This window comes from Bufo bufo, chromosome 4 (genome assembly GCF_905171765.1).
Source record: "Bufo bufo chromosome 4, aBufBuf1.1, whole genome shotgun sequence".
NCBI classification, from domain to species: Eukaryota; Metazoa; Chordata; class Amphibia; order Anura; family Bufonidae; genus Bufo; species Bufo bufo.
In genome coordinates this window covers 591,819,310-591,838,312 of record NC_053392.1, presented here as the reverse complement: position 1 = coordinate 591,838,312, position 19,003 = coordinate 591,819,310, and the positions used below count along the sequence as shown (strand labels likewise).

The 19,003-nt window shown below is 42.9% G+C and overlaps 1 protein-coding gene across 1 annotated transcript; it reads left to right on the top strand.

Moving 5' to 3' along the window:
* Positions 1–1,602: 1,602 nt before the first annotated feature.
* On the top strand, positions 1,603–11,797 carry SLC30A10 (solute carrier family 30 member 10). The gene is made up of 4 exons (XM_040430448.1): positions 1,603–2,733; positions 4,420–4,503; positions 6,139–6,378; positions 9,514–11,797. The coding sequence occupies exons 1-4, from the start codon at positions 2,178–2,180 to the stop codon at positions 9,990–9,992; spliced, it is 1,359 nt and encodes a 452-aa protein (XP_040286382.1). The 5' UTR covers positions 1,603–2,177; the 3' UTR covers positions 9,993–11,797.
* The last annotated feature ends 7,206 nt before the right edge of the window (positions 11,798–19,003 follow it).

Below are 19,003 nucleotides of genomic sequence, written 5' to 3'. Positions count from 1 at the left end.
GACTGCCTTTTTTCTATTCTCATACAACACCTTCAAGTTAAAGGAGTTTTCCAGGAGTAGAATGTTGATGACCTCAAGTAATTAGATATTAAAGACCTATCGTGAGGATAGGTCATCAATATTGTTCTCCCAGAAAACCCCTTTAATTTGGGGGTCTTATAAACCTTATTGATTCAAAGAATCAAGGGGCCAAACCCTCACTCCTTAAAGAGGACTTTTCAATTTTTTAAAAAAAAACTACGGTAAGTACCTTTACAAGTGGGGTATGCTCCGCTGATGCTGCTATAACTTTTCTTTTTTCAAACTCGCCTCAGCTGCCCCGCTGCGCCCCCCCGCTCTGTTCTTGTGTCCTGTATACTAACAGATCGCATCGGTACAGGGAGAAGAAGACGCCAGCGCTTCGCAGTGGAGGGTCTTCTTCTCCCTAGCTGTGGCGCAGTCCGCTGTGATTGGACCGCGCCACAAGCAGGGACAAGGAGACGCCCTCTGAAAAGCGCTGGCGTCTCCTCCTCCCTTTACGACCCTATCTGTTGGCATACAGGACACGAAAACAGCGCAGCGGGGCAGCTGAGGGGAGTTTGGAAATAAAAAAAAGTTATAGCAACATCGGCGGAGCGTACCCTGCTTGTAAAGGTACTTAGTTTAACATAAAAAAGGGTGAAAGGTCCTCTTTAAGGGCTCATGCACACAAACGTATGTGCCCCGTGCTGCGGACCTCAAATAGCGTTCCGCAATGCCCAGGTACCGGCCGAGTGAGCGGATGCCGCCCCATTCACTTAAATGGGTCCTCCATCCGCCAGATTGGTGCCGCACCGCAAAAAAATAGAACATGTTATATTGTTTTTGCAATGCGGAGGCACTGAGCTCTTCTAATTAGAGCTCTTGGAAAATATGAGGCAAAAAGTAGACTAAACTCTAAAAAAAACAACTAAAAAATAACTTCAAATTGCGCGTTATATTAAGTGATTGTGATTTCGCATAATAAAACAAAACAAACCCTTCACTAATTTGTAATGACCTTGCTACTAAATATGTATTCAGCTTCTTATGGGTGGATGATGGGGGTAGTTACCCAGATTTTCCAGGGTCCTGAAGGGTAAGCTTGTCTAGTTACAGGTTTGCTGTGCAGGATGACAGCCAGTTCCTGCATCGGCGAGGGTTCTGAGGACGCCAGCTCTTATAATACCACAGGGAATGGCTGCCATACATTCTAAGAACTCATTATGCACATGAGATAATAAGAGGTAACCGGAGGAGGTCCAGACTGTCACATTACCCTGAGTACGTGTCGGAAAATAGGAGCGGCCAGGGCTGGCTGGTGAGATAATCCTGACACAGCAACTTCTCTTATCACAGCCTCCTATATAAAGTGGATCCACAGGAGTAAAGTTCCTCTACTCAGTGCCACCTACATACAGCTACTCTACACCAGCCGCACCAGAAGAACAGCTCCTCTGTACCAGCTGCACCAGAAGAACAGCTTCTCTACACCTGCAGCAGAAGAACAGCTTCTCTACACCACCAGCTGCAGAAGAACAGCTTCTCTACACCTGCAGCAGAAGAACAGCTTCTCTACACCACCAGCTGCAGAAGAACAGCTTCTCTACACCTGCAGCAGAAGAACAGCTTCTCTACACCACCAGCTGCAGAAGAACAGCTTCTATACAGAAGAACAGCTCCTCTACACCACCTGCAGCAGAACAATACCACTAGCTCCTATACATCACCTGCACCAGGAGAACAACAACACTAGCTTTTCTAAACTACCTGCACCAGGAGAACAGCACTACTAGCTCTTCCACACTACCTGCACCAGGTACCAACCAGAACACCATTGCTGATCTTCTGAGCCAACTAGTACAGCACCGCTAGCTCTATTTCAGCACCCCAAGAACAGCATCACTGTTACACCAGGCACCAGGAACATAGCTGTACCAGAAGACTGGACTGCATTAAATCAGTGGAGTTCCCCTTGGTGGTGCTTTACTGTGCACAAGACTACTCACCCTGGCTAATACACCGCTAGCTGGCTGCTGCCATATGTGCACTGCCCTAAGTGACTGCCAAAACAGTCTGTCTCTGAGCCACGTAAAAAGCTGACAGTGGCCCTATCCCTGACTCCACATCAAGACCAGTGATTATCAAGAGTCAACAGAAAGGACCACCAGTGCTTAGCAATGGGTCGCTACACTGGCAAGACCTGCAGGCTGATCTTCATGTTGGTCATCACAGCCATCTTCTTTGTGGCAGAGTTAGTTTGTGGCTACATAGGCAATTCCATTGCCTTGATCTCTGACTCCTTTAATATGTTGTCAGATTTGATCTCTCTTTGTGTTGGGATCACAGCCTCTCGAGTATCTAGACGAACAAGCAGGGGACCCCAAGCTACATATGGGTACACCAGAGCAGAGGTGGTAGGTGCACTGTGCAATGCTGTCTTCCTCACTGCTCTTTGCTTTACCATCTTGGTGGATTCTATACTAAGACTGGCCAAAGCGGAAAAGATTGATGATCCTGAGTTGGTGCTGATAGTGGGGGCACTTGGATTGGGAGTAAACATCGTGGGTCTATTGGTCTTTCAAGACTATAGCTCCTGTATACGCTTCCTGTGTGGCCGTAAAGATCAACAAAAACCAGAAGAGCCTGAAGAAACCTCCAATAGCCACCTCAATGTCACCCCTTACCAAGCTGGAGGTAGCCAAGGATCCGAGAGCCTGGACAACAACTTAGCAGGTGCCTTTCGGTTATTTTAGAGGGGAATTTGGGGTGGTGGGTATAACTGTAAACAATGGGCTCACTATGGTACTCCAAACTCTTTCCTGAACTTGGGTTCCCAAGGAACCCACAAAATTTTATTCAGTTTAGAGTTAGCCTTGGCATGGTCTGAGACATAGAGTTTATTTAAAGAGTCCATTTCTTGGTGTAATAACAAGGGATGGATAATCTCATATCTAGCCATTGTAGGACCTTATATAGCTGTTTTTTTGGCAGGCCAGCCTTGGATTAAAAGTTCTATCATAACTTCACTGCCTGTAGTTATGCATTTTGCATTTACGTTCACTAGGTACTTTTACACGTTACATATCTGGAGTCACCAAGGGTTAATGACTTCATAAATTCCTAGCTGCCCTTATCTCACATACATACAAAGTGCATTCATGTGCTCACTGATAGTGAAGGACCAGCAGTGAAAGAAATACTATTTGTGATAGCCTTGCAGATTAGAAGCAATTGTTTGTAATGCAAAAAACCTAGAGATTTTAGAAAGTTTCGGGTAATTTTAGAATTTTTGGAAAACTTTTAATACAGGACCTCAGGATGACTGAGATGACTCCAATGAGTTACTCGATTGCCCTCTGTTTTGAAGTAAAGGGCAATTATTGCACAACAGTCCTCGCTCCCATATATTTAACCAGAATAAAATCTAACCTCGAAAAAAGTCATGTTTTAGAATTTAAAGGGGAAGTTAATTTTTACCAACGATGGTGGGACAGAGTGGGCACATAACTTCAGGACTTTTTCTATATTTCTTACATATTTATTGGTTGCTTCTCAGTAACACCCCCTTATCTATGTAACCAAACACAGTGGGGCGTCAGCTTTGGTCCCAAGGTCTACTTCAGGAACCACACTCATTAGTCTAAAGAAGGGGATTATTTATAAGGGTTTTCCAGGATAAAAAAATAATAATATGGATACTTTCTTCCAAAAACAGCACTATGCTTCTACACAGGTGGCATGTGGTATTGCAGCTCAGCCTCATTAACTTTAGTGGAACTGAGCTGGAATACCTCACACAACCTATATATTGTTGTTTTTTGAAGAACACAGCCATATGAGTATAATCCTGGACAACCCCTTTAAAGAGATTGTGCATTCCTGTTGGTCCATCACATTTATGTCTTCCATCCACTTCAATGAGAGCAGTGCTGCAGTAACCATCTCCACCCACTACACAATGGATGGAGCTGTGTAGTTTTGCCACCTTCTTTCTGTATTGGGACTACTGCAGAACAGTTGATCAGTGGGAGTGTAGGGTGTCAGACCTCAAATGATCAGATATTGATGGCCTATTCTAAGAAAGGATTTTTTTATTTTTTTTATACTAATGACCTATCCTCTGGAGCCCCGCTGGTCATCTGTTATAGAATGCACTGCCTCGCAGCTTAGCCTAGGCCAGATGACGTCACGTTCTTCGGTCCCATGGCCTAGGCACAGTTTAACCCCATTGAAGTGAATGTGATACCAAGTACAGTTGCTATGAAATTATGAATGTCCTGAATTCTTCTGACGAGTCTGAGTCTGATAATGCTGGAGAATGTATGATTATGTATTCACCGAGGCTGATTTTTTCAAAAACTGGTGTTTCTTCTGTTTGTAGAACTTATACACAACACAGCGTTTCTTCTTTGGCTCTAGGTGACTACATAGATGATCAAGAATCTGACCTAGAAGAAGAAAAGGCTAAGGGTGAAAAGAGCGCGGCTGCCCTCAACATTAGAGGTAAGAAAACTTGGGCGCTGTGGCTGGTAGTCCTCCTCACGTCCTCAGTAGGACTTGTTCCTGCTGGTATAACCTGCCGGTTACTTTGGAGTATCCTGAATTTTGATGGACGTGCCTATTATCTGCATCTGAAACTACATTGAAAATGGGTTGGACCACTAGGAGGAACACATTCAGTCAGTAGTCAGCCATTATTGGTGCCTCCAAGGTAAAATATGAAACCAAGAGATCTATGATCCAGTTCTGGTTCCAGATCATCATCTTCCTTATCCTGAACAGTCTGGTGTCAATCATATCTGGCCCTTCTGCTGAATATTGACACCACCAGATCTCACTGAGTACCTGGAGATCCAGCATCATCACCTCCTGTTGTCGACCTGTGGCCCAAATGTACTCAACTGCTTAGCAAGCAGTCTAGTTCTTCTCAAAGTTTTTAGTTAAAAAGTCCTGTGCCCCCATATGAATGAACCGGCAGGTTGATCATTTACCCTCCATTCATTCTCTATGGAACTGCTGGAGATAGCAAAGCGCTGGCTGTCTCCGGCAGTCCCATAGGAAATGAATGGAGTTTCAGAATGCATCCTCAACCTGCTGATCCGTTCATACTGGAACACATGCCCCCCATTAGTGTGATCAGTAGGGGTTCCATTGGTTGGACCCCTACCAATCAGATACTTATCCCTTTAATTTCAGTGGAGAACCTCTCATATTTTTGACATCTTTATCACCTAAATGAAAAACATAAGGAAAGAGTAAAAAAAAAAAGTTATATACTATGGTGGATCTGTAGGTACCATGTATACTGCCATATGGTGCCTCCATGAGGCGCCGTATTCTCCCCTAGAAGCGGATTCTTGGGCCACCATGGCCCCCACCGTGGCCACTTATTAAAGAAGGTGACCACCAATCTTTTAGATCCATTCCAGTAACTTATATTTCTAGCTGTTCCCATATCCCCGCAGCAGTCCTGCCTCCAAGATGTTTTTCTGTTAGAAAGTTTCCATAATTACAGGCACTTTATCTAGGTACAATCTGGTAGAGCAGGTTTACAGCTGAAATGTCACCTGGAGATGTCTCACACTAGAAGCAGGTGCGCCCAAGACTTCTCAAGCATGGAGATGTAATTGCCATCGGTTTAAACTGAACCTGAACAGGAGGAATTTGGAGAATTTTGCTCACAGAATGTCCTACAGATTAGATATAGATCTATCTATCTATCTATTTATCTATCTATTTATTTTTAACTACGGTATCTAGCTATCATCTATCATAAAGGTGAGGGGTTATGAAGGGTATATTGCATCAGAAAGGTGGTTTCACTTAATATTAAAAAGTATGTAAAATTATATAATAAATGAATATATTATAAATAATAAATAACTATTTGTAATCTAATCATCTCAGTGCTTAACAGGTAGATGCCCTTTTATCTGGCGTGGCCAGTTGGCCACGTCTCCATTCACAGAAGCTATGAGACATGGACCACAGTTGGTACCCGCACCTATCAGACATTTTGGGCACATTCTGTGCATATGGCATTTAGTCAATATAAGAATACCCCATTAAGCCTAGAATACAATTTGTCCAATTGGCAATATATGTACATTGATTGACATTGATTTCCTGTCTCTTCAGGGGTCCTGCTCCATGTGATGGGTGACGCTCTGGGGTCTGTAGTTGTCGTGGTGGCAGCAGTCATATTTTACGTAAAACCTCTACCCAGTGATGCGCCATGCAACTGGCAGTGTTACATTGATCCCAGCCTGACAATTGTGATGGTGGCCATCATTTTATTTTCTGCCTACCCGCTTATCAAAGAGACAGCCACCATTCTGCTCCAGATGGTCCCCAAAGGCATCAGTGTTGGAGAAATTGGTAAGCAAAAACTTATTTCTTTATTAAAGGAACAGGCTGTGGTCTGTTATAGAAGCAGTTCTAAGAATATGCAAAAGGGAAAAAATCCTCCACTCAGTTACTGGTGACTGCTGGGAGAATCGTATCCTTTCACTTTGTGGCTACACGCACACAACCATAAGCATTTTGTGATCCACAAACTACAGATCTGCAAATGAAAGCTGTCTATATTGGACGACTTGTGACATTTTTCATTGTTTTAAAATTTTACATCATTCAAAAAGGTTATTGGTCATATTGTATTTTCCCCATTGGCCGACTATGACTGATTGCTACTTTACTTAAAGGGGTTCTCCAAGAATTTACTACTGATGACCTATCCACTGGAGGGTGGGGGATGGGGGGTCCGACACCTGGAACCCCCACGATTAGCTGTTCCAAGGCCATGCTGCCTTCTCAAAACTTCAGATCGGCGAAGGTCCCGGGTATTGGACCCCCGCCGATCAGATAAACAAATCTTGGAAACCCTTTTAATGGGTTTGTCCACTAACAACAATTATTGTGAAAGGACTCAGAGTGGGATATAAAAAATTAAAGAAGCCATACTCACTCTCACCAATCCTCCACCGCTCCCCTCTCTGATATTTACCAGGTATCCACTGGTCCCAACTTCTTTCTCGACATGCAAGAAATACCTTCATCCAATTACTGATCCATAAACACTATAAGGCCCCATTCACACGACCGTATATTCAGTCTGCATCCAATCTACATTTTTGGGAAATGGATGTGGAACCATTCATTTCAATGGGGCTGCACAAGATGCGGACAGAACTCCTTGTGCTGTTTTCATCCGTTTTTCAGTTCAACCGGCACCAGCAAAAGAGCTAGAACACATCCTATTCTACATGGCCGGGATCTGTGTTTTTCGGATTCGCGTGCAAAACATACAGTCGTGTGCATGTGGTCTAAACCAATGGTCAGCAATGTGTGGTTACTGCAGCTACACTGAAGCAGCTCTGTATTCCAGCTCTGACTGAGGCAGCTCTTTCTCCCCTCTACCAGCAGAAGTCCCAGCAGTATGATCGCTAGCACCAATCAGCAACAACTAACCACACTCTTCCCTCCCTAAAGCTGCCCATACCCTATCAGTAATCTGAAGTGTATGTTGCCTTGAGGGGCGTAGCTAAAGGCTCATGGGCCCTGGTGCAAGAGTTCAGCTTGGGCCCCCCTTCCCTCTGTGCTTTGTGGCCAAGGGCAGGGGAACACATAGCCTTCATGCTGCCTGACGCAAAAATTGAAACGGCCCCCACCAATGCCAAATTCTTGACCTAACCCCTCCCAGAGGTGTAACTTGAAGATTCTGGGCCCCAGTGCAGAATCTATAACCGAGCCCTCCCAGTGTGCACTTTCTATAATACCGGTGTATTTTTATGAAGCCCAGGCTCCTGTGCCTTGTAGCGACCCTTACCTCTGCACCCCCTATAGCTACGCCCCTGATTGCCTCCCACTTGACCATCAACCGGGAAAAATAAGTATCAGGCATTTTGTATTTCAGCATGCTCAGTGGCATAACAAGAAATGATTGGGTGCCACAGAAAATATTTGAACAGCAACTTCTTCGCAACCCCCTCCTGCCATGCAACCCTCACTTTTGTGGCTAGTCAAGGTTGCTGTCTCTGACCAGGCCCAGCAACTGCTCCTTCTGTTTCCTACATGTATATTGCATTGTTCTGTATACCAATCGATATCACATCTATTATTTACATACAACTAATAAACAGTAACATAAAAAAACAAGTCACTACTTGTACTCTCTGAGAGAGATTAAAACAGGATCCTCTGGAATTGGGTCAAATAGATAACAGGTCAAATATAAGAACCAGGAAACTTTTTCCTTGTAAGAAGACAAAGGACCATAGAGCATTGCCAGCTGAGGGTAAAGACACAAACAAACAGCTCTATCATTCCAGTAAATGGATATAATCTGCAACCATATAAGCTCCTGAGCAGATCATGAACCACCAGGATCAGAGTAGAAGATTTAGCTGTTTATATAAGGTTTATTCATGATGATCAATAATCCCTGAGCATCTAAGATGGGTGGTTCACTCAGGAGTTTCCCATCACATAAATTAGAAGTTAAAAAGTACACAATGCTCAGGCACAGGTAGTTCAGTGATTCTGAGCACAATTTAAAGGGGAACTGTGCTCAAACCAGCTACTGATCTTCTGCAGTCCACTGTCTTTAGTTTTCTCCCTCCCCATTGAGTTATACATATATGGTTGTATGATCATATACTTTTTCAAGGTTAGGGTATGTATTAGGGAATTCTTATTTGATGGGCAGATCAAGTATACATTTATCCTTATTGTATAAAATAGATTTAGGGACGATTTCAATTTCCATTTTGGGTGATTTCATTGTGGTTCTCTTCTCCATGATCAATATTCCCCAAACATCTTTACTCAGAAGTTTTCCATCACATAAATTAGAAGCTAATGCTCAGGCACAGGTAATTCAGTGATTCTGAGCACAATTTAAAAGGGACCTGCGCTCAAACCAGCTACTGATCTTCTGCAGTCTACCACCTTTTGTCTACTTCCTCTCTATTAAGTTATACATATAAGATTGTCCAAGCATGTGCTTCTTCGGGGTCAGGGTATGTATTGGGGAACTCTTGTTTGATGGGCGGACCAAGTATACATTTATTCATAATGTATAAAATAGATCTAGGGGACATTTCAATTTCTATTTTGGGGAGATTTCATTGTCGTTCCTTTCTCAATGATTAATAACCCCAGGGCATCTAAAACAGGTGATTCACTTGGAAGTTTCCCATCACAGAATTTAGAAGTAAAAATTACACAATGTTCAGGCACAGATAGTCGAGTGATTCTGAGCACAATTTAAAGGAGAACTGCATTCAAACCAGCTACTGATCTGCAGTCCATCACCATTAAACTTCTCCTTCCTCATCGAGTTATACATATATGTTTGTTCAAGTGTGTACTTTTTTGGGGTCAGGGTATATATTAGGGAACTCTTGTTTGATGGGAGGACCAAGTATACATTTATCCATAATGTATAAAATAGATTTAGGGGTGATTTCAATGTCTATTTCGGGAAGATTTCATTGTGGTTCTTTTCTCCAGGTCAAAAAGTTGCCATGGTGGCAGGGGTGCAAAGTATCCATGAAATCCACGTTTGGGAGTTAGCCAGCGGGAAGAACATTGCAACGCTCCACGTGAAATTTCAGACCCTTGAAGACTACACTTCAGCTAGTCGTGCCATCCGTAAAATCTTCCACGCACAAGGCGTCCACGCGGTCACGCTTCAAGCTGAGTTTACAAATGAAAAGGACTTCTCTTTGGCCTGTAATGCACCGTGCATATCCAAGAGATGCAACGAGAACCTCTGCTGCAGCCAGGAGCTGATTCCATTTACTGAGATGAACGGCAAAGCATTAAAGAAAGGCAAGTCCTCTCAAGTGTGGTACAGAAGTAATGACATAAATACCGATGTTGAAGTCCCAATTGATCCCACCTATGCAGAAACTCCGCAAGTGAAGGTGATTGCCAATGGGCTGAATTCAGAAAATGAGGCACTGAATAACAAGTTTACCAAACTTTAAACTAGTGGCATGGACACAAACCCACTGACTTATATTTAACTGAGGATCAAAAGTGACTTACGGATCCGTGGTATGGATCAGGTTTATTTTTCCATTGTCACAACCAGACATCAGGGCCGACACCATCAATGGGTTAGGATTAGAGAATCTAGAGAATGTGCAAATATAGAGAACGCACAGATATATGATAAGGTTGTTGCAGAGCTGTATCATGGTGGCTCATTGTGTAAATGATGGAGGATATCCTGTAACCCGGGCAAAATATAAGAGCCAAGTTGTTGCCCCTAGATAGTTAATAGCAACTTTTTAGGGGCAATCGTAAAACCCTTCAAGGTGACACTTTTTTAAATACTCGATTACTGACTTATGATCAAACCCTATTAAACCAGACATATTGCCTGGTAGGGTTGATCATGCTGAGTAAAACAATATCTTTCTTTTCTATAAAGGGTTAATCATGGACAAGATATATTAATTTTTATATTTATGTAAATTACCTAGTTGGAGCACTAGGGGGCTGGCCATAGCGCTAGGAGCACCGCTAGCCCAACACACCCTGTGCTTTCTGTACTCCCTCCTCCCCTTTGAGTGACAGGGCTGGACATCTCATCTACCCCTAGTGGTTTTAAACTGCTCGGAAAGCAGCACCCATCAGATCTGCTGCACAGGCGCCAAGTCACTGAGCGGCCTTGGTGCGTATACAATGAATCTTCTGCTGATTTCCAAAGTCAGGAAGCAGCATCTGAGCCGTGGTGCTGCTGCGAGAACACAGGGGTAAACGTCTCATCTAGCCCTATGTTCTCGCAGTAACGCCAATGCTCTGTTCACTCAAATTGAAGGGGGAAGTACCGATAGAACAGGGGGCTTGCACTAGCGGTGCTTCTAGTGCTATGTCCAGCCCCCTAGTGCTCCAACTATGTCATTTACATAAATAAATAGAAAATAATATATCTTGGCAACTATTAATCCTTTATAGAAAAGAAATATGTTTTTTTTTACTCAGCAGGATCAATCCTACCAGGCAATTTGGCTGGTTTAATAGGGTTGATCAAGCTGACAGAGGCTCTTTAATATAGCTGGGTCCCATGTTCAGGACCCTGACCTACTAAACTCTGTTTCTAGCTCTGTCAGTGCTTGACCTGGGCAGCCCATTAAATTCAGTGGTGGTGCTGCAGGGAAATTGAACACTTGCTGCTAGGTCCTCTCCAGCTTCCTGACGAATTGACTTCTTTAGCAGTACTAACTACTATAATACTGCCCCCTCTAGACAAAAATATAAATTAAAATAATACTGCCCCCTATGTACATGAACATATCTACTATAACACCGTTCTTATGTATAAGAATATAACTACTTTAATACTGCCCCCTAATGGGAGAGAATATAACTGCTATAATTCTGCCTCCTATGAATGAGAATATGGTTCTGAAGGTACAATAGGAGAGTTTCTGTATTTGTCCTTTAAATTGACTGTATAGCTTTTGAATGTCTATATGTGACCTTTAACCTGAAGGATGAAATGAATTATCTCATAGAAAGATTTAATTAGAAATTTTTGTCTTTTCATATTTTAATATAAATTTTGTCAGCGCTGCTATGAATTCCAATCACTTCTCCGGTGGGACGTCCATGGCTGTGTATATAAAGGACTGATATTCCTAACCAGTACTTAAACTGTATATTTCACTATACCGGAGATTTACATGGATTTGTTTACTATGGAAATGATAGGTGGAAATGAAAGGGGTCGTCTAAGTTTAGAAAACCCATCTTTAAATACCGTTAATAGAAGGTGACCCAGAGTGGGGTGCTGCTACATACAACGTCTATTGTTCTGGAGGACCTACCCTGTCCTGTGTTTTATGGACAGCACATTGATTTTAATGGTAACTGTGCAATGCTTAATTTCTCCTGTGGTGGTGCTGCAGAGGAATGACACACTTTTTACCAGGTTTTTCCATAGATTATACTTGATCACCGGGTCCACTCTGTAATCCACTTACTATCATGTGACCCCTCTAGCAAGAGGAAATTTTCCAAAGTGTAGAACCCCTTTAATATCCCAGCAAAGTACCTTGTAAAATGTGTATATATGTGTACTATTAAGGAAAGCTGTATATATTCTATTTAAACTCCTATTTTTCTATGTGGTCAGGCCGATGGTGGTTCTCGCTACTAACTGCTCATTTAATCAGATTCATATAAAATGCAATAAATTAACTGTTTGATCCTAGTTTGATCTCGTGCCCTATAATTGATAAACAACGGTGAAAATTAAATGACCTATAACACTTTACTTCTGTAAAGTCAAACTCTTTCATCAGGGGAATTGCATTATAAGCAATTGCCTAATATAATGTTATCAGAAGTGCCTTGTCCCTTTACAAGCCGGAAAAGTTCCTGCAAAAGAGGTGGCGAAATCAAATAATGCACTCCAACCATTAAAGGGACTGTATGAAAGTAGAAATAAACATGGCTGATGGTCGTGTCTGCATCCCATCCCTGTTAAAGGGAAAACTGCAATACCAGACATAGACCATGGATAAAGGCGGCACTGTTTCTGGAAGAAAGCGGCCATGTTTTTATAATTCCTTTAACAATATACACATGGCTTGTGGAATCCTTAAAGGGGCGATTGCAACATGGTGCTGGGCATTGCAACACTCTCATTTAGTGCCCCCATTAATTAAACCCAAGCTGCCATAAATTGAGTCAGATGATCAAATATGCAAAAAAAAATGCTTAGATTATAATAGGTCAACTGGGTTCAAAATGGCGCTTTACTGTAAATCCCCCCTCCCCCCGACACGGAGGCGGAGATTATAGGAGGTGAACCAATGTCACATCAGTGATGTCACCAGCACCAGCAAAATTGACTGCTTCCATCATACTTAACCAATGTGTTCCACAATGTGTGGAAGTCTGTCCACTTGTGGTAGCTTTAGTTTACATGACTGGTAGGGACACCGAGTTACAGATTATATACTTTTGTGCCCTATGGTTAAAGGGGTTAGATAGGATTAGAAAAAAGGTATTGAAGCTACAGTTTCTAGAAAAAAAGTTCTAAACCTATCCACCTCAAGTGAAGGAAATCTCTAGGAAAATTTGATTACACTGTGTTTTGCCCAGTGAAGGTTCTTAGGGGGTGGAGCATGACACAGGGATTCCAAAAACACAAATGATTGAATCCCTGGGTTATGTCCTGCCCCTGCGGATCCTGTACTAGGCGCAGCACAGGGTATTTGCTTTGCTAAATTTGGCCATACACCTTAGATAGCTATTGAATCAACACTTGTTCAGCCGACACCTTTTCCTCTTGTCCCCATACACTTGCATGCTCAGCTCAAGCCGAGCATGCATGTGTTATCAACGAGCATAGCAGAATAAACTGCTGCTAGACACATCTGGTGGTGGCTTATCTCCCTTGAGAACAATGTTAGACTATTGGCTGGTCCTGCCGAAAACGGTCGGTTGAGCCAACATTTTTATAATGTTTATGGCTGAGCAGGTCTTTCCTGGAGATTCAGGCCCGATGACCTCGGACCAGGAAATGAAGAGCAGTGGGGATGGGACCAGCGCCAGAACCGCAAACTCTTAACATTTCCTTGGACTCAAGTTAAAGTGAAGGACGTAGTTAAGGTCGGACAAGCGCTGTGGTGGCCTCCTAGTATACCAAGCACAGCGCCGTCCATTGGATACTGGCTGTGCTTGGTATTGCACCCCAGGACCATTTACTTGAATGGGACTGAGCTGCTCATAGGCCATATGACTGATGTACGAGACGTCACTGGCCTAGGAACAAAACGGAGCGCCTCTGGGTGTTGGACCCTCACTGATCTGATATTGATGATCTATCCTAAAGATAGATCATCAATATTTTAATCCCAGAAAACCCCTTTAACTTCACTGCATCACTACTTCAAAAGTGATCACTTGCATCCAGAAATTACCAGTCACTCAGGGATCGGTTCAATAAAAAGAGAGAACAAACCCTTTAAATTATTACATTTGAGTAAAAAAAAATTAAAAATGTGTTCCGCCACCCCAAAAAAAAATATTGAATTTTCCTGTACTACATCCGTTATAATGTTAAGTGTTTTGTTATATGAGTGTAACAATGTATCAGGTATGATTGTTCTCTATATTGTGTGCACTGGTTTCTACTATGTTTTTATTGTATCACTTTTGGGCATTGATGCACATGTAAAAATTGTAATAAAGCCATTATTTTTGTAATAATCTCCAAAGCTTTTTGTTGTCAATCTGTCTTTAGAATATGTCTTAAAACGTCTTAAAACTGCACATTGGATGGCAGGGGATTTGAGAGTTATATGTTCTATTATGCATAGTGCAGGGCCTGAGGAGGTGGTGCATGATTCAGGTAATCTTTCTATGTCATGCTCCGCCCCTGAGGAGCAAATCTAGGCATAACACAGCATATCACTGGTGCCTGGAGTGTTCCTTTAACTAGTGAGCCATTTTTAAATAGGTAAGCAATAAGCAATTTTGGACCGTGATGCAATTTTTCAAAATTCATCTTCTGGTCTGCCCCAAGAGCATTTTTTTTATGACTTTATGACTAGTCCTAGTTCTGACCATGGAAAGATCCTCTTTGTACTGAAATTAACAGTAGTAATTGGAGCACAGGCCTATTCCATTCCAAATCACCTAACCTTAACCTACCCATTAAAACTGGGCTATGATTGTGATAGGTTTTGGATTTTTTTTTTGGGGGGGGGGGGGGGCAACCCATTTCTGTGTGGGGAAGTGAGTCAACAACTCTTCTGGTCGCCACAAACTTCTTAATACTCCCCATGCCTCAATGATGGCTGTCCATGGTACTTTAAATGGAGCCAACTTATTTTCCCTTTGCAGTGGTTCTGTGGCCCACTTTGATGCAAAATGCAAACAATGTGCCAAGTGGGTGGTCCCCAGTGAGGCAAGTGCCCAAGCTCTCCTCTCCTACTTGAGCCCTGCTCCTTCCCCTTTTTCATCTCTCTTGGAATGAGCAGAGCTTGATTAGGAAAGGAGAACCTGGACACTTACCGCACTGGGGAACGCCTACTGGATACCTGGTGCAAAAACAAAACAATTAACTTTCTGTTTTTCCCTTTTTGTGTACAAAGTGCAAGTGGCAATGCAGATAAAAAAAATAATGAAATAGCCGACCTAAGTTGCCTCAGCTTGCATCATATGGTACACCCACATTGCAAGTCGAGTCCCCATTAAGCATTGATTTCCCCAACTGACCCCATCTCCCCTTGAAATCTTCTATGCACAGTAATAACCAAGTCATAAAGTCATTTCCATGCTTTAATGAGTGCAGAGGGTAATACCTGATCTATGGAAATATAATTAATCTTCTACAGTGGAAAATAATAATCATCTAGAAAAAGTTAATGTCGTAACGCATCCATTAAAGCCAAGCCTTCCCGCCGTCCTGTAGCTATACCCAGGTCCAAAGGTTTATTCCTACTTTTAATAGTTGGCATCTGAGAGGGAGTAGAGAGAGGCACTCAAATTTTTTTGTGGCGTGGACACCCACCTTTTTCTAAGTTCACGCCCTCTTACTGTATACACTAGGTATAGGTAGGTGACGTGCCGCATTCCTTTCTGCCCCCCTGGAGCATATATGGACTCGGCCTGAGGGATCGTTCACACAAGCGTATGGCTTTTTCAGTGTATTGCGGGCCGTTTTTAACAGATCCGTTTTTTGTTTCAGTAGTGTTTCCAGTTCCGTTCCCTTTTTCCGTTCCCTTTTTCCGTATGGCATATACAGTATACAGTAATTACATAGAAAAAATTGGGCTGGGCATAACATTTTCAATAGATGGTTCTGCAAAAACGGAACGGATACGGAAAACATACGGATTACATTTTTTGTGGACCCATTGACTTGAATGGAGCCACGAAACGTGATTTGCGGGCAATAATAGGACATGTTCTATCTTTCAACAGAACGGAAAAACTGAAATACAGAAACGGAATACATACAGAGTACATTCAGTTTTTTTGCAGAACCATTGAAATGAATGGTTCTGTATACGGACCGTATACGGAACGCAAAAAACAGCCCGTATACGGAACGCAAAAAACGTTTGTGTGAACGAGCCCTGAGTCTGATGATGCAGCATCCAGTAAGAGCCTATGGAGGCTGCTTTCCATGAATGGTGCAGGAGATTTGCCAGCTATTGCTGGAATCTGGGAGGTGTCCCCTTTTTTCATGAGCCTCTAGGACATTCTTGGAGAGTTACATAGTAACATAGTTTGTAAGGTTGAAGAAAGCCCTCTGTCCATCCAGTTCAGCCTGTTATCCTGCAAGTTGATCCAGAGGAAGGCAAAAAACCCTGTGAGGTAGAAGCCAATTTTCCTCATTTTTAGAGGAAAAAAATTCCTTCTTGACTCCAATCAGGCAATCAGAATAACTCCCTGGATCAACGACCCCTCTCTAGTAGCTATAGCCTGTAATATTATTACACTCCAGAAATACATCCAGGCCCCTCTTGAATTCCTTTATTGTACTCACCATCACCACCTCCTCAGGCAGAGAGTTCCATAGTCTCACTGCTCTTACCGTAAAGAATCCTCTTCTATGTTTGTGTACAAACCTTCTTTCCTCCAGACGCAGAGGATGTCCCCTCGTCACAGTCACAGTCCTGAGGATAAATAGATGATGGGAGAGATCTCTGTACTGACCCCTGATATATTTATACATAGTAATTAGATCTAGTAAATAGATTTTCTAAAGTGAATAACCCTAATTTTGATGATCTTTCTGGGACTTGTAGTCCACCCATTCCAGTATTTACTTTAGTTGCCCTCCTCTGGACCCTCTCCAGCTCTGCTATGTCTGCCTTGTTCACAGGAGCCCAGAACTGTACACAGTACTCCATGTGTGGTCTGACTAATGATTTGTAAAGTGGTAGGACTATGTTCTCATCACGGGCATCTATGCCCCTTCTGATGCAACCCATTATCTTATTGGCCTTGGCAGCAGCTGCCTGACACTGGTTGCTACAGTTAAGTTTGCTGTCTGCTAAAAGTCCCTTTCCATGTCAGTGTTACCGAGTGTTTTACCATTTAGTATGTACGGGTGACTTGCATTATTCCTTCCCATGTGAATAACCTTACATTTGTCAGTGTTAAACCTCATCTGCCACTTCTCTGCCCAAGCCTCCAATCTATCCAGATCCCTCTGTAGCAGTATACTACTACTCCCTCAAGTTACAATATTGGTTCCAGGATGACCATTGTATGTTGAAACCATTGTAACTTGAGCAATTGGTTCCAAAGCCTCAAATTGTCATCTAAGATAAGAGAAAATGAAGATTTAAGAAAAATGAGCAGATAACTAAGACAGATAAAATAGTCCTTACATATAACAGTCGGCAATAGCTGCTAACTAGTAACTAATAAATAGTGATGGACGAACATCGGCCGGGACGGCCGCAAACAAATGCTGCACTACCCAACCGCACTATATAGAAAGTATATAAGTGATATATAACACCCCTGCTTCAATCAGTTTTTTTGGGGGGCAACTGGTATATCACACCAGTAGAAATTATTTGTTCCAATAGCGTTTGTCCCTCTGTATAGCTGCAGTATCGCAGCAGAACCGCACACAACTGCTGCACAATACAAATGCACTAAAATATACTTTCTATATTAGAAAGTATATTATAAGTATATTACACCCCTCAGTATATCACACCTATCCATAGCACACCTATACCAGTCCTTAAAAGGACTTTTGTGGCCCTATTAGCTAGCGATTTGTGTCCCTAACAGTCTGTCCCTGCTCCACACAGCAACCTCTCTCTACACTGGCAAAATGGCGGCCAGATCGGGTTTATTTATAGGGTGGGGGTGTGTCCATGTGCTGAAACATCTCAATTGGCTGTCCTGCACCACCTGATGGATGTGTCATGGGTCAAAGTTCTTCACAATGTAAAAGAATATGGCGCCAGCGGACATCGCCATATGTTCACCCGTTCGGCAAACCGCGAACGAGCAAGGTTTGCCGCGAGACAACCGCCGGGCGAACCGCAAGGCCATCTCAACTAATAAAGCTATTTTACCAGAGAAGTGGCCATGATTGGTTGGATCTGAGTCTGAGACATTGTATACTGAGTCTAGCTTTAACTTACGATGGGTCAGAAAAGACCATTGTATGTTGAAAATATTGTATCCTGAGGCCATTGTATCTTGAGGGCCCACTGTACTGTCCTCTGTAGTATATATTTACAGTATACTGCCCTCTGCAGTATATACAGTATACTCACCTCTGTATTATATATATACAGTCCTCTGTAGTATATATACAGTCAGGGGCGTAACTAGAAGTGACTGGGCCCCACAGCAAATATTTGTAAGGGCCTCCTCCAGCACGCTTCGCACCTCCCTCCTTCTGTGTAAACCCCACTCCTTTGGCACAGTGTAGCGGTATACTGTATATTGTGGGGCACAGCGTAGGCTATATGTGTATAACAAACATATTTCATATGAAAACTTACAATTACTTGACTTGGCCCTTGGGGATCTCGGATGCCACTTCAACACTTTGTACCCCCTTGTAATGCCCCCAGTTGAGCTAATGTCCCCATAGTGCCCCCATAATGTCCCAGTATAAAATACCCCTATATAGTGCCCCCAGTAAATTCCCCCATAGTGCTCTTCTCCCCCTTCCTGCTAGTGCCCCCCATAATGTACCAGTATAAAATGCCCCATATATAGTGCCCCAGTAGATGCCCCTCAGTGTCCGGCGTCTGATAGGCTGCAGGCCTAGTGTTCCCCATAATGCCCCCCAATAATGTGCCAGTAAGTGTCCCCATAGATGCCCCCCCCATCATGTGCCAGTTTCAAGTGCCTCTCACCCCCCCACATGTCCCAGTATCATAGTGCCATCTCCCCCCCCAATGTGCCAGTATCAAGTGCCTCTCTCCTTCCCACCCCCCATGTGCCAGTATCATAGTGCCATCTCCTCCCAAAAAAGTGACAGTATCAAGTG